A 17,302-nucleotide genomic window follows, 5' to 3' on the forward strand; every position below is an offset into this window, starting at 1 on the left:
ACCATTATGCCAAACTTTCTCTCTCTTTCACAAATAGCACCTGCTTTAAGTGAGAAGGATCTTCATTTGCATTTCTATTGCACCATAAATTAATCCCTTTCACCTTATCCTTGCTGTGAAACAATGAATTTATGGGAATTAAATGTATTCTCATAGATACATAGGATAATTATACTGAGTGATTCACCAGAAGCTTAACATACCAACACCTTAACATATTGTCTCCCTCCCTGTGATGAGTTGCAATCAGTGACCGAGTCTTCTCTTAGACAAGGAAAGATTCTTGATGATTTCACACAGAGATGACTTTCTTTTGGGCTTTCAGGATTTCAGGGAACAGCTAAGTTACCCATTGAAGAATGAAAGGGCTGACTAATGGTTCTCAAAAGACATTTTTTAAGCAAATCAGCTTTAAAAAGAAGAAAAAGACATGGGCAAAGAAGAATGTCCCAGACATGGAAGTACAGACTAAAACTGGGCTGTGTTTATACAATATATCAATTCACAAATTAGTCAATCACATTCTACTCTAAAATGGGTCAAACAAATAAACCATGTTTAAAGTAACCATGGGGAACTATGTCATGCAAACGTTGCCTTGGAAGTTCCAGCGAAAATCTGTGGTAACAAAGCATTTCTGCAGTCTCTGTTTTTCATATGAGAAACAAAGAAGCAACATTTTTCCCCCCTCTTCTCCCTAAGACAAAAGTTGCAGCTGGGCCATCTGCCTCCTTCTCCGTCTGTGGGAGGCTTGTTGACATTAAGGAGATGCTGCTTGACTCCGGGAAGCAATTTTAATTCCTGCAAAGAAATTTAGGCTGGCAGCATGTTACCCTAACAAGACTAAGGAGGAGGGGAGAAGGTTCCAAGGTGACACGGAGGATGCAAACCCTGTACCTCCCTTGCTGCTAATAACAGAGTAAGAACATTTGCCTCCTACATAAGCACGTCAGAAATTGGCTCTCCTTACCTCTCCTTCTTTCCCCATCCCAAATGATGGCATTCTCAAGTGCTAGAAGGGAATTACAGTGCTGATGAGGTTAGAAGAAATCTATTTTTATTGCTTGGATCTGTAGATATTAAACAACTTTTAATCAAAGTCTTGGGCTCAACTTATTTTCTAGTTTCAATGTGATTGTTTTTAGAATGGGAGAATTTACTGCTTCTTGAGTTTGCACCAATGTCCCAATTTAGGAGCATATTTACAATTCTATTGTTTCATCCCCTAATTGATCAAAAGCACATTTCAGCCAGTTTCAGAATCTTAAGAGCAAAGGAGTCACTGAATCACTGCCCTGATCTCCTAATATTAGTTGTGGGCATTTGTCTGGAATAGTTGCAAAACAACCTGTACTTGTGATGGGGTTCTGCAAAGTCACGCTTCCCCCTAGAAAGACCTGCTAGGTAGGACCTGCTTACTCTTCTTGTCCAGAAGTTAGAGGGTGAGGTGAAGCAAATAGTCTTGCAAATTGAGAAACAGATTGCCCACAAGTTCTATAAAGCCACAATATTTCAAAGAAAAGATTAGTTTTACTTCAGTTTCAAAGACCTCCTCAGATGAACCAGAAATAAATTGGTTCAGCTGCCAAACAGAGATCACAGCATGAGGTTACAGTCTGTCTTTTATCTCTATGTTGTTACTGTTCAGACTGGGGTGGGTGGAAGAAGCAAACTGGGTAAGTACAGTGGCACAGAGATTAAAAAAAACCTATATTTTGCCCTTTTTAAAAACTTGTTTCAAGTTTTATGTATTAAGCTTGCTATATTGCTGCCTTCCATTGTTTCTCTTGAGAATATTCTTAGATCTCTGTAGTTTGTAACATGGCATCCTCCAGATGGTTGGGGATGATGGGAATTGATGTCTGATTCATATAGAGTTCCGCAACTTTAAGATGTATGGACTTAAGTTCTCAGAATCCTGGTAGCTGAGGTCCACACCTTTTAAATTTGCCAATATTAAGAAACATTGATATATTGCATAAAGGATACCAAGTTTGAGAAGGCTGCTATTACACTAATAAGGGCCTTCAGATTCTTAAATTGCTCTACTGGTGAAACATGGAAGGCTGAACCTTTGAAACCCTGGGGAAGGATGCACTTGCCTGCCAATCCTTTTCGTATTGCTTCCTGTCGTAGGTTGCCTTTCTATCTCGGAGTCTTTTAAGAATTGCCTGGTTCTCCAGAGTAATCCTTACAAGTTCTATATTCTGCTTCTGTCGGAACACACTGCAAAACCCCAAAAAAGCTCAGGTAAGATGTGAGGGTTAACACTGTAGTTCTCCAAGGTGGTTATAACATTGATACCCAAGGTTTAATGAGACTATCTATTATTATATAGTTTGGGGCTGGGGTTTTTAACATGGTTTTAATTATTGTATATATCGGGCATAATATTTAATTGTTTTTTAACTTTTGCACTTTGTTTTTAATATTTATTGCCCTGTACACTGCCCTGAGTCCTTTGGGAGAAGGGCGGTATAAAAATTTAATAAATATAAATATAAATATATGGTTCATTGCACAGTAAGCCAGATATTAAGACAAAGGATGTTGATGTTTGATGGTTTTAAAGATGATGTTGTAGGCTGTAAGCTGTTCTGAGTAAAGCTGCTTTTTGCAATTGATCAATGATGATTTTTTCAATGCTAATGGTTCAAGTGGTGTGCCAGCTGTTTTGGGATTGTATCCAAGGTGCCTATTACTATTGATACTACCTTGGTTTTCTTTTGCCATCATTCTATTTCTTTTTGCAGGCTTCTGACTTTGCTATTTTCTCCAGTTCCTTCTCTTTTACTCTGCTGTCTTCAGCTACTGTCATATTCATTATCGTTGTCTTTCTTATTTACAATTGTTAACTCTGGGGTGTTTTGTGGCAGGTGTCTATTTGGATTCTGAAATCACAGAGCAATTTTGCTTCTTAGTTTTCTATTACTTTCTCAATTTTATGGTCTCATCAGTTCTTGCTTGTAGGTGAATGGTGTTTCTTCCACTATTGTTGCTACTTTGTCACACCGTTGCCTGTAGTCAGTCTATGTGATCTTCTGGCAGCAGCTAACCAAGTGGTTCCCTGTTTCTTTAGTTTTTTTACAGAGGCAGCACTTGTTGTCTGTCACTGTCTCTCAGTTCTGGTTTTATATGCATTTGTTAAGGCTTGCTCTTGTGCAGCCAGGATTAGCCTATGTGTCTCTTTCTTCAATTTTCCTGCCATTGTGAGCTCTTGTTATTATTTGCTTTGCCTGTTACTGGCCATGTAATACTTTGTCTTCCTGTGTTTCTTTCTTATTGTTCATTTGGCCTTTCTTGTAGGCCAGTTTGGTCTCTCCAGCTACCTGATAAACTAGTGTCGGTGCAACTTCTTCACTGTCCTTCAGATATTCTTCCAAAGCCCTTTTTTTCTTCAAAGATCTAATGCTGCAACTTTAGTTGGTAAGTAGAGTCTGTCAACATCACTGCAAGGATGAAGGGCAGGATTCATTGTCATTATTTTTCTGGCCTTCCTATCTTGGACTTTTACTTCTGAGTCTGGTCCACTATTCCAACTGTGTATCTAATGACTTGAATTGCTCAGTTGTCAATTGCCTAGATGGTGTTTCCTTCACTGAATTTGGACTAAGATTTTTTTCACTCTCTTGATGTATTCATGTCTAACTTTTTTCTTGACCTCAGTGTGCTTGATGTTAACTTGAAAGATGCACTAGTATTTGTAGTGATCATCTTCATCCAGACTCTTGATATTATTTCCATAAGACATCTTGATTCCTTCAGTTTTCACTATTTTCCCCGTTAATGTTAAGTATGTCCAGTTCAAACCCCACTGCAATATCTTGACTGTATATTCAGACATTGTTCATCAATTATTCTGTTTCAGGTGGTATTTTTTCCATACAGCTTGTGATCATCCATTTTTAGGAGGTGGGATAGCCTGGCAGATATTTTTGACGTTTGATAGCGATAGCCTGACTTGTTCAGTATTGTTGACAGAGGAATCAGTGCAACAAAAAACAGTAGTAGTGAGTTTCCTTGAAAGATTTATGTCTTGATATTAACCTCCTCCAATCTATCACCATTAACCAATAACCATGTCTTCCATTGGACCAATGATCTTTTTCTCTGATGTTTCTACTGAATCTTGTCATTTCTAGGCACTTGATCCAGGGAGTCTACATGCTACATTCAAGTTGATCTTTCTGTTACAGTTTTCCAAAAATTGTCAATTAGGAGTCAATCTTTTGTTCCTCTGATATTTATTTTCTGCTCAGGTGGAAGGAACTTGTTTTCAACTAGATGTTATTGGGCTGTACCACACCTGTTAGCAATTTGAAGGTTGTTGATAAGCAGCAACCTATAGTTGCCTGGTGCTGTTCCTTTGCTGGTTCTTTCATTTTCAGGTAGGTTTTGCCAGATGTTAGCCATTCTTCAATTTCACTTCCTTGTATGTTGTTAAAACTGCTTGGCAATGAGTGATCAAATGTTTCAACCAAAATCCATGCAGTTCATATTCACTAGGTGCTGACAAATTCCTGATCTTTCTTGCTCTTTTCTCCAACATTTATGCTATCATTATAATTTTTTTCATTTCACCTTTTTTATTCTTATCCACTTCCTCTAACCAGCTGTGTTCTTGTTGTATTTCTATGAATTATCTCATAATCTGTGTCCAAAACAGCATTGTTCCTTCCTTGTCAGAGGTTGACTGATTCACGGGAGTCTCTCCATTGATAGATTGGTAAAAACCTTCCTAGCTGAATTGAAATTGGAGACTCTGCCTATACTGTAATTTGCAATTTGAGTTTTGTATCTGTTAATATTCTTGGCTATAGGTATTATTTGCTGCTTTATTATTTCCAGTGCTTCCTTGATCTTCGTTTCTAGGTGATATTTCTTGATAAGATCTTCTTTGCTTTTCTTTGTTCTTCGGCTTCTTTTCGTTCATCTGTTCTACCTTGCTTGTCTGTGATCTCAGCTTGCTGATCTCATTTTCCAGCCAGATCTTCCATTTTGGTGAGTCACTGTGTGGCTTTCTTCTTCTTTGATTATTATTATGGTTTGTTGCACAGTCAGCTAGAGTAGTATGTATTAAAACATTTTCATATAATGTGGATTGATAAACACTTTGAAATTTTGTGAAGGTGTTGAGCTGAAGAATTTGGGGATCCCTGATTTAGAGACATCCTCTGCTAAAATGAAGGAGGCTGGTTTTGCTTAGGTAGCATATTTTCTTACCCTTTGAGCAAAGAAAGGAACAAGCATTCCCTACATTTTTGCTGATTTTTCTTTTATATTTTAAATTTTACATTTGATTCTTTTTCTTTCTTATTTTTTTTAAATATTGCTGACGACAATATATAGGTAGTTTTCACTTACAATAGTGGCTAATATCTGTAGCTCGGGTGTAGGATGAGAGTGAAGGTTTGTTCTCTGAGTTGAAGGTTGGTTTCTGAACATTTTGTTACCAGGCGAGGTAACATCTTCAGTGGTGTTGAGTGGGTGTCTGTGTCTGTGTTAGTGTCCTACTTATACAAGGGCTTCAGGTGTGCGAGTGTCAAGTGATGGTATTGTGACAGGCCAGATGTGAGTCATCAGAGAGAGGCTTGTGATGGGGAGGTACTTCAGGTCAGGGTCCTTGGAGGGTGTGAATTATCACTGGGTCAGGAGTGAGTCATCAGAGGGAGGCTGGTAATGGTTCTTGTGACAGGGAGATTATGTCAGGTCAGGGTCATTGAAAAGTGAACTGTTGGGGGGAGGAGAGGGGTTTGAGGGTTGGCTGTTTGATTTCAATTCTGAGGGGTTCATATGCTGGTTGTAGATCAATATGTCTGTTGATGGAATTGCTTGTGGAGTGCCAGGCTTCGGTGAACTCGCGAGTATGGCGGGTGGTAGCATGGCCGATGATTTTAGTGTTGTTCCAGTTGAACTGGTGTTGCTCCAATTGAACTGGTGTCAGTGTGGGTAATGATTAGGGATTTGGGATCATGTCGTTCTTAAACTGACGTGATGTTAGTCCCACGGAGAAGTGGTTGCAATCATTACAGTTGATTTTGTAGATGGCACTGCATCTTTCATCCTTCAGTGTCTTGTCTTTGGTTCTAGATAATTCCTAGTGGAGTGTGGCTCTGGGTTTGTGAGCTATCACTATTCCTAGGGGTTGGAGAATTCTGGCTGTCATTTCTGACACCCCTTTTGTGTAGGATAGGGTTCATTTTTGCGTGACAATCAGCTGTGTGGTGTGTGGTGGTTTGGGTGCTGTGTGTTGGAATACAAAGTTTTGGGGATAGCCATTATGGAGAAAGATGTCAAAGAGCTGTTTTTCTTCTGCTTTTCTTAGTGGTTTGGTGCTGCAGTGTGTCCTGTCCCTTCTGAACAGTTCTTACTTAACAACCACTCAGTAACATTTCAACTTACAATGGTGCTGAATGATGGGTATTTATGACTGTTACTTGTATTTGTGACTGTTGCAGCATTCCTGTGGTCCTGTGTTTATGATCTTAGTACTTAGTGTAACCAGCTCACAAGCATGGTATCACAGAACAATCATGGGATCAATATTTGCAACCTTCATTGCCAGCTTCCAACAAGCAGTCAGCTTCTACAGGAAGCTGTAGAAGGTAGCAAATAGTGATCATGTGACACCACCCTTAGTGATTCCCAGTATTTTCTTAACAATCGCAACAGAAAGTGCTGTTGTTAAGTAATGCAGTCATGTGACATTGTAGTTTAAAACTGCATTGCTTAAGTGACGGAATTCCAGTCCCAATTACCATCATTAAATGAGGACTACCTGGATGAAACAGAATATCAACTCAAGCAATGAAATGTTGAATAGATCCCTGACCCATTTCTTGTTCTTTTTTTAAAAGGAAATTTATTTTAAAACATTTAATGAGAAATGTTTCTCATTTCTTTCTACATGAAAAGAAAAAAGAAGTAAAAAAGTACATAGTGGATGGAAGATGGTGAATTTTATTGGTGAATAAGAAATCTGAAAATTATCATAAATTTTAAAAATGCATTTCATTAAATAATTAGTTGACGGTATAAAGTCATTACTATACATTTTAAGAAATAATTATAATACTCTAGACATTAGTATTTATATTGATATCACCACTTTTGTCATTATAAATATAAATAAGGGAAAGGAAAAAAGAAAAATTAATAATCAAATAAAAAATAATTTTAAGTATGAGTTAAGAGAGTATTGAGTTCTAAATTTTCTCATGTTGCACACAACATCAAAATATAACCATTTAATATTGTTTTTGGTTTCTATCTTAACCTCCCAGTTTCTTCCCTTAAAAACAGTTCACTAAGTATGTAAATTCGCCTTATTATGTGGCACTAATATGTAGAGTAGCCATTGTTGCATAAATTTAGATAAACCTTTGGATGTATAAACTCGTAATTTTGCCATTGTTGAGTGTTCCCCAACTTTGGTTTCCAGTGTGATATTGTTGGCAAATCCCATAATTACTTTTTTAAAATTGTGATTATACCCAAACACCTTCCCCCCATCAGGATCACAAATGTAAGTCTATAAGATGAAAAGTGTCTGGTGCTAAAACAGCAGGAGTGGAATTGTTCCAGAACTAAACAACAGAGTTAGTGGTAAAAAGAAACCAGGCTGTCAAAGAACACAATGGTGGACACCATCAAAGCTTGACACCAGCTAGAGCATAGAAAAACTTAAATAGTGCAAAACGTGGAGAGACTTGGCCCATATAATCTACTGAATGGATATCATCATCATCATCACTGTCAACATGTATTTGCCATGTGCTCTCCTACAATAGAAGCATTTCTGCTGGGATTTAGCAATGATTGCTCGAGCAGGCCTGGTCACCCAAACACTTGCCTGTGAAATGTGCAGTGGGGAAGTGGAATAAAATCTACACATCATGACTGTGTCAAATTAAGCAGAAAAAGCGTGTTTTGCAATTCAGGATCAGTATAAGACTGCTTCAGTCTTGGACAGAGGGTAAGATAAGAGCAATGTTGTATGATTAAAGAGGAAACACAGCATTATCAGACTAGTTTGGTGCTGATCTTCTATGGAAGTGACCAAAAGGCTTCCTTCTACTGGTGAATTTTGATGGATGAAAATTAGCAGCCCAAAATAGTTCTTTCATTTTTAGGAAGAACATATGAATATTGTAGCATAATCCAATTAAAAAGCCAAACTAATTTGTCTAATCCCTGTAATGCAGTATTTTTCAACTTAGATAACTTTAAGATGACGGACTTCAGCTCCCAGAATTCCTCAGGCCATGTCAGCTGGAGAATTCTGGAAGCTGAAGTCCACTTATCTTAAAGTTGCCAAGGTTGAGAAATACTGCTGTAATGAAATTGTTTGGCATGGTGCCATAGGCTGTCTCTTAGTGCCCTGCTACTACAGCTCTTTCCCCAACCCATGAAATGTAAAAGGTTTCCAGCCTCAGCATGCTGGGGTCAATGTGAAGGAATGGCCAAGATGGAAACTGCAATTGTTTAATCGGAACCACATCTTTTTTGTTTTGTTTTTGCATTTGTCATCATGCTATTAAAAAGGGGTAGGTCTTCAATCGTGTAGGTGCAGCTGCCCTCTTGACTTTTTTGACACCCCTCCTCTCCCAGATGCCCCTATGTTCTTCAGACACCCAAGAGAACTGCTTTCCAACATAACCTTATGCCAGAATATGAGCCCTGCTTGATAGGTATCTTAAATGCTGCAGTGGTGGCTGCTGCATTAAAACATTGCTAGGTCACCCCTGCTCACCTCTTTTGTTGATACTCATTCCAGCAATCAACCATACCTGAACCATGATATATATTAGCTAGACGTTTAGACAGGGATTTATTTTCTTGTTCAAGCTGCCCAATCCTCCGCTGGGCATCCTGTGGAAAGAGAGGTCAGCTGGTTGAAACCATGTTTGTGTTTTGTTTCTCTTGTCGACTTCATCCCATGTTCCTAGCCCTAGGCCAACTTTTTTTTACACCTTTTCCCCCAAACATTTTTATTTAGCTTGATGGAAAGATCAAACCTAGGATTCTTTCCCCCAACAAGTACATAGCAAAGGGTGCAGCTTTCTGTATTTCCCTCAGTGACAATGAAGATTGGGGCTAATTTTTGAAAATGAAGTGCAAACTTCTTAACCTCTTTCCCCAATTTAACTGGGACCTTGGTTCTAGGAAGTGAATGTTAATTTTCCTCTGTCCTTAAATGCTTTTAATTAATATTCCCCTCTATCCAATACTCTATTGCCATTTTTGCTGCAAAAAGAATTACAGCTTTCTCTCTCATTATATCCAATCTGCAAACAATCAGGTGTTTTCTAGACAGCAGCTAACTACTACAAAAACACTAATTCCTTGCTGCCACCTAATGATCCTCTGGATTTGTACCAGATGGACAGATGGATGGTGGACAAACAGACAGACTGATTAATAGTTTTATGGTACCAACTGGTTACTTTGATTTCTGAAACAATACAAGTAATGATGCAAGTAATAACAAGAACAAAAATAATCCATTTTATTCATTTAAACTTCAAAAATCTATATACCAAAAATTAAAATATATGCTAAAAAATAACAAAGAAAAAACAATGAAACCAAGAAAATGTAAGGGCAAAATGGGAAAAAGCAGCCACTATGAAACATGAAAAAGAAAAAAGCTATTGTATTATAATACAATGCGACTGACATTTTTAATTTGTTTCACTTCCATCGCTTTTCTATGATATTACACAAATATTATATCAACATGAATTATTACAATTCAATTTTCCAATGATGAGTGGAAATATGTAGAATCCCAGGTCTCCCTCAAACCTATTAACCCCAAAATCATATAGCTTTGTCTTCCCCAATCTGATGGAATCCAGTTATGAATATTCATAACAGCTTTCTGGTTGTTGGCAGCTTTCAAACACATCTGGAAGGCAACCACTTGGGAGGGCTACTACAGATTTAATCATAACTAAGAAGAGAAAGAAAATTACATGAGTCCCTTGAGTTAGGCCAAGGGAATGTCATGTGATGTTCTCAGAAGACTGAAAACGTCATCAGCTTTCACCAATATGGTCAGAGATAAGTAATGATAGAAATAGAAGTATAGAGCTTTCAGAAAACTCTTGTACAATTTTTCCTTCTCTATGACTGTGGATGTTGCTATCTTTTCTTCTCTCACACTTCCTACATGTAATAATTTCATTTAGAACTTTGGGCAATCATTCTGCTAACATTGGAAATAATGTTTTCTAAAATTCTAGAAAGGGAAAAAAATCTGAAGAGATTTTTTCCCCCTCCCAATTTAATATCTTAATTACATTGCTTCTTTTCTGAGGATCATTTGGATTCTCTGTCCTACCTTGCTCCACAATCTTGGGACATTTTAAATTCTGAGCAAAAGAGAGCATTTGATTAGCCTTACCAAGAGAGCATAAATCTAAATAATAAGCTCTTTCAGTAGCTTATTAAAAAGAAAAAAGTTCCTATTTTTAAATCACAGTTCTGAACAATACTTTTTAAGGGGATGATTTATTTTTAGGATGAATACATTTGATATTGCTTCTGTAATAAAAGATCCAGAAATAATTGTATCTTGAGAAAAGCTGGAGGTGTCTCCAATATTGTCAAGATCTTGGAATCTGGTTTACTTCTCAATAGAACAAACTGGGATGGAAAATTTTGAATCCTGACCCAGCACTAGATGAAGATGATCTGTCTTGTATCTTGGTTATGATTTGTTATCCGTGGTTTTATAAGTAAATCACAATATCTAGTAACCTTGGGAAACATCACATCTTTTTAGAGTTTCAGATAAGAGCAGTGGCCATCTCTATTAGTTTGAAATGGAGGCTTTCTGTATTTAAACAATGGATTTATTGTTTGGGCTGTTATTTTTCTGTTTTGAAATTGTGAACTATTTACAGGCCTTCCCATAGACAAATAGGTAGGATTATCAGTCTTTATTGCCATCTAATGTTCATCTGGACATTTCCACCCTGTATAAGGTAACTGCTAGGCTAAACTGACATTAGTTCCATTCATTACACAACAACCCAACTTTATAGGAGGTAACAAATGAAACTTAGAACAAGCATGTGTTGCTATCCAATTATCTTCATTTTTTTTCTTTTCTAAGAGAAGCAGTTTCAGTCCGGAAGTATTGTGGGATGAATATTAACCCTTTCCATACTGCTGATTCCTGGACCCTCAGAACTTGCTGCTATGGATTTTAAGCCTGTGCTTGTACTGTAAGCCCAATTGTAGAATTTGCTCCAAAGAAACAAATTCTTGATTTAAGATGGTCCACTATTATTCTACAATAAAATATTAAGTTGAAAAATCTGAATTGCTTCAATGATTGTATTCTCAGAAACATTATGATAGTATCCCGTTTTAAAGTTAAACTATTTGGGGGAAAGGGAGATGAGTTTTTCAATAAAAGTCAATAAATCATATTTGGTATGTAGGATAGGGGGTGCAGAGAAAAGTTAAGGATTCTGTATTCTGCTTCATTTTTGTGGAGCAGAAAGGAAAAGGAAGTGAGAAATAACAATATTTAAGTATGAAAGATCCCCCGGGTAGCATCCATAACAAAAGGAGGTTCCCTTACCTGTATCCTAGAGACCTTGAAATAATGATGAGTCTGTGTATCTGGAGAACTATTATCTACCTTGCTCCTGGCTGGAGAAAGCAGATAAAAGATTTGGGTGAAGATACATTGGCAGTCCCACTAGGTAGACCAGACCAGAAAATCAACGCCAGTGGAAGACTAGAGCTGCACATCATTAAGGTAGGCTACAATAACAGAATCTTGAATTATGGCCTAATTGTGGGCAAGTACCTCTTAGCTATACTACAATCTGATTCATTCATTCATTCATTCTACATTTCTGTGATATCAGAGAAAGGCTTACCATATCATGTAACCTCATGGCTAACTTAATTATGGTTTTGTCAGTTAACCAAATGTTTTAGGTTGGCACGTCAAAGCAAATCTTAAGTGTGTTCAAACAACATACAAATTAAAATAAAAGGTAAAGGTTCCCCCGCACATGTGTGCTAGTTGTTTCCAACTCTAGGGGCTGGTGCTCATCTCCATTTGAAAGCTGAAGAGCCAGCGCTTGTCTGAGGACATCTCCGTGGTCATGTGGCCGGCATGACTAGATGCCAAAGGCACAGAGAACGCTGTTACCTTCCCACCATAGTGGTCCCTATTTTTCTACTTGCATTTTTACGTGCTTTCGAACTGCTAGGTTGGCAGAAGCTGGGACGAGTAACAGGCGCTCACTGACCCGCCAAACTGCCGACCATCTGATCGACAAGCTCGGCATCCTAACCCACTGAGCCACCGCGTCCCCAAATTAAAATACAGTTAAGCTATTATTATTCTGTATGATTCCATATAGTGTGGAAACATCATGAGTATGACCCTTGCAAGCTAACTATGATTAACACATGCAAGAACTATATGAAAGAATCCAACAGAACACTAAGCAATGAATTATTAGGAAACCCAGCCAATAGAAAGATAGGCAATACAAGTAGTCCTTGACTTACAACCATTCATTTAGCTAATTTTGAAGTTATAACAACACTGAAAAATGTGACTTATGACCAGTCCTTACAATTATGACTATCACAGAATCGCCATGGCCATATGATTAAAGTTTGGGCACTTGACACCTGGCATGTATTTACAATGGTTACTGTGTCCTGGCATCGTGTGGTCGCCATTTGCAACCTTCCCAGCCAGCTTCTGACAAGCAAAGAAAATGGGGGAAGCCAGTTTTGCTCAATAACTGCATGATTCATTTAACAACTGCAGTCAGTCATGGCAAAAAAGGTTGTAAAATCAGATATGACTCCCCTAAAACAGCGTAGCAACAGAAATTATGTTTCCCATTGTGGTTCTAAGTCAAGGACTATCAGTAGTGATTTATTCAAAACCCTTCATTTACAGCTTGTTTTGTTCTATCTTTGACAAGATGTGTGGATATTAACACAGTTGGTCTAAATGGAATGGGCAGTCTTATTATTTTTGAAAATTATGCTTAATTGAACAGTAATCCTTTGAGAATTATAGGAAACAGAAAAAGGTAGGTTGTGGATATGGAATATCTTACTATACATTCAACAATTGTTGAATATCCAACAATTGTTTAGATGCCTAAAGCTCCATTTGCTCCAGCTGCTCTTTGCATAGAGTTTACCGTGATTGTTTTTGTGTGGTTTTGGACTGGTACAGTGATTTTAAAATATAGTTCTTTAATGCTTTCTGATATTTTAATTTTGTGCTTTGCAAGCCCCTTTGAACAGTAGAAATATAGTCCTCAAGTCTAAGTACAAATAAAAGCTAATCGCAGTAGGACAGCCATGCTTGTGAGCAGCTATCAGGAGGTGATGGAACTGTAATAATGGGGGAGAGAAGCAACTGCAAAGGGGAGTAACCACTTGGGGAAGCATAGGAAATAATCAGGGGATGGATGAAGGTTTTTGCAATTATTAGAACAAAGTCGATGTTGATGAATACATGGCAAGAGTAGGTTAGCTTTTCTTCATTTTGTAGAAAAACTTACAGTATTTCCTCCCACATACATTGCCTTTCTATCATGTCATTTAGTTTTAGATTATACATACTTTTTGGCCTCTGCTTTTTTCTTGGTCTGTTATACTTTTAGTAAGTCTTCTACCTGATTAAGTTCTAAATTCTGTCAAACAACTTAAAGAAGCATAGTTGTATAAGACACTAAAGAGTGGGCAAACAATTTGCAGATCATACTAAGCTAAAATAAAATAGGCTGGGTTAGGCAATCACTTCTGGGCAACTGCTTACCCTTTGAAGTAAGTCTCAGGAGCTGAACCACAGTAAAAGACATCATAAAAATGGGTGAAACAGGGAAAAAGAAAGATGGCACAAGGATTGTGCAGTTGCCCAACAATGGCCCCTGTGGCTTACTTAGAATGAACAGGATCAAAACCGCTAGGCTACATTTTTTAAAAAAAGTTTATGGAAGCTTAAGTGTCGCATTTCACCCCTAAAAGATCCACCCTCTCCATGGTTTCAAACCTGTTGTGTACTGGGTTCCTTGTGCAGGAATGAAGACGAGGCGAGTGAGTTCAACAAGATCATGGTTTATTGCTTGCAGGATCTGAACTAGAGAACAGGGCTGCAGATGCAGCAATTTATACCATGGCCCCTAGGCGGCGGCCAATAGGTTTGAAGCAACCTATTGCTGCCTAGGGGCAACCAATAGCAGCGCTGGAGACGGGCTGTCTGAGATGCTGGGAGCCAGTTAGCTCCCTGCTCCAGCAGCCTGCCAGCCATTACCATGCGGTGTTAACAAGCAAGCCCAATACATTACAAAACCCATCTGCTTTCAGAATGTGGCCCTTGATTTGCTTTAAAGTAGACACACATTCTGATTCAAAACAAGCACAGACACTGTTACTTGGGTCATTTTCTTCAGCCTTTCGTTCAGTGCACTTTCTAACAAGCTCTCGCTTATTGTTTGTAACCCCTTCCGCCCATTTCTCAATCATGCCAGTTGGGCTGTCAAAGGCTGACGGACAATCTATGATTGTTTGTGTTGAATACAGCCCCAAACAGAAAGCCATAAGGCTGACTTTGAAATAAGTGTGCCTCACTCTTTTCTATAGATTTTAACCCTAAGCAAAAGAAGGTTTGGAAGAAACCTACCCAATTCTATTTTGCCTCGAAAAGTGAATTCTCCTGTGCGGGATTTATTCCTTCCCAAGTTGACTCTCTGCCTGGAATTGGCAACGACCACGGGGAATGTGACAGCTTCTAAGCTGCTCATCTTTGCACAGCTGCTCTCTCTTCTCAGATCCCAAACAAAAAGGCAAAACTCTGGGCTTGGCTTCTGCATCACCCCTCCCCTTTGGCCAAAGTTGCCATAGATGCCCAGTGTGACATCACGGACTCTGAAATGCCACAAGAAGACAGCATTGTGTCACAAGCTCCCTGTCGGGTTGTATTCAGATCATCTCTCCCAATTGCTGTGGCTTATTGCTCAGAAGCAAAGCTTCGGCTTAACCTCTGTGGGAAGAAAAATTCTATACCACCCTTTGTCTTCCATGCTACACACCAACTCCATCCATCCCTGACCTGCCAGGGAATCCCCAGACAATAAAACAAAAAAGAGCCTTTCTATCAATTCTGAGGCTTAGGCTGAAACTGATTAAACACAAGTGGCAATTAAAACCAAGCAAAATTGCCTCAAGATATAAACATTCAAGAAACAAAACTGACATTTGGGAAGTTAGCTGAGTTAAGCATCCATGCCTCACCAGTGACCTACCTAAGGAAAAAAGCAGAAGCATCTGTGAGATGTCAATCTTGCATCTCCTCCAAGAGCTTTAGATCAGTGTTGCTCATCCTCAAAAACTTTATGATGTCTGAACATCAATTCTCAGAATTCTGCTGGTGGGGGAATTCTGAAAGTTGATATTCAGACATTTTAAAGTTTCTGAGAATGATATAAACTTCTTTAGATGGCACACATGGTATGCTTTCTGTATTTCAACCTCACAATAGTAATGCTGGGTGGGGAACAGGTGAGAAAGTGATTGGCTGTAGTAAGTTTCCACAAGTGAAGATGAACTTGAACCTGGACCGACTCCCAAGTCAGTTCAACACAGAATATGGGATGATGGATAGAATGATGATGTCACAATGGAAAGATTTCTCTTATTAATAAAGGTACCAGAGGAAAAAGGATAATTTTATGCAGAGAGTAGAATCAATGGGAGGGAGCAAGTGGATCTCCTACTAATAAGGAGATCATAAAAAAATAGAAGTGGTTAAGGTCAGGTGGAAAAGAAAAATGGGAACCCATTTCTAAGGTAAGATGAACATGAATATTCATCCTTTGTGTTTTTAGTCACATTATGCTCCATGCCCCAGCAGATCCTTTTTTTTTGGTAAGATTTTTCAGTTAAACGAATAAATATGCAAGGAAGCTGGTGTGCTGCAAATCAGCAGTCTCAACCTTTATCCTGGAATTAAAGACAATAGGCAAAATAGTTTGTGTCTGTTGTTTGAAAATATGTTCATCTGGTAAATGGAAGATTTCTAAGTCACCATGCCAACCATGCTGGGTATTTTATAAAAATGATTATTGGGTCCACTGACCCCAAAGGGCAAGGATCCCTAATTTAAGATTCAGTTTGCTAACCTTGAACAAATATTTAAAAACATTTGTACTGGGTATATTGCATGATAGAGGAAGAAGGGCAAGTTTGAGTCCTTTTTCAGTTAACTCTTCTTGGATGAGTAGTCTTCAGAGAGAGTTGGAGACCTAGACAGCTTAGATAGGAAAAAACCCAAATCCTTGAGGTTCTTTGCTTCTCAGCAAAGAATGTCATGTGAAGCTCAAAACACTCAAGATAGCGCGTCCAGAGTCCCCAGTTCTTCCCGCTTTCTTACATTCAAGCCAAATTTGATTCCTGGTGACTACCTGGACACATCCCTCTAGGTTTCTAACTAGCAGTTTTTGGAAGTAGTTCACTACTGCTTCCTTCCCAAGGCTGAGAATGAGTGATTGGCCCAAGACAGCAGTGGGATTCAAATATGTGAACAACCACTTCTCTGTGTGGATGCCGCTTCTGGAAGTCCATTCTGGGCCTGGGCAACAAAAAATTAGCTACCGGTTCTGCTGAAGTGGTGCGAACTGCCTGAATCCCACCACTGGCCCAAGGTCACCCACCTGGTTTACATGTTTGATTGGGCATCAGAACCCAGCTCTTAATCCACTCTCCTAGCCACTAGACAAAACCAGGTCTCTATACAGTACATGTTAAATTACATAAACGTGACAATCTTCTTTGAGCTGAATTCAATTTTCAGTGAGTTCATAGACAAATCCATGGAGTTCTCTCAGCAAGAACATGGCTGTCATTCTTTTCCAACTCCCAACTGCTGGAAATTCCTGACGTCTCGTCAGGAAAGTTGAGAATGTTGGCAGCAGCACACAGAAAGAAGTGAGGCACATAGAAAGGAACATAGAATGAGGTGAGGCTTTGATCTCCCAATTGCATCCATCATTTGGCTACAGATGACCCTGATCCAATACTAACCAGATCTCATTCTGCTTCGCTTTATAAAATCTACCCAGTCTGCCAAATTCTGCTGTTTAGCCCAAACAATGGTGAAATTCTAGAGGTCAAGATATTGCTATGGATTTTCCTTTTCATTCACTTTCTGAAAGTATTGTACATCCCATTACCCATATATGAAACTGATGGGCATTTCTGAAGGATTTTTCTTGGGCAGCTTCTCAGCAGTTGAATTCCTCTC

At 38.6% G+C, this 17,302-nt stretch overlaps 1 protein-coding gene across 1 annotated transcript; it reads right to left on the minus strand.

Annotated features, from left to right (window-relative positions):
- Positions 1-1,435: 1,435 nt before the first annotated feature.
- On the minus strand, positions 1,436-14,804 carry CFAP97D1 (CFAP97 domain containing 1; the record flags this gene model as incomplete). Its single annotated transcript, XM_081346167.1, has 5 exons — positions 1,436-1,582; positions 2,103-2,226; positions 8,753-8,871; positions 11,597-11,667; positions 14,684-14,804. The coding sequence occupies 5 exons, from the start codon at positions 14,802-14,804 to the stop codon at positions 1,436-1,438; spliced, it is 582 nt and encodes a 193-aa protein (XP_081202293.1).
- Positions 14,805-17,302: the final 2,498 nt, after the last annotated feature.

The sequence above is a fragment of the Vipera berus genome (assembly GCF_964194415.1).
Source record: "Vipera berus genome assembly, chromosome: Z".
Lineage (NCBI taxonomy): Eukaryota > Metazoa > Chordata > Lepidosauria > Squamata > Viperidae > Vipera > Vipera berus.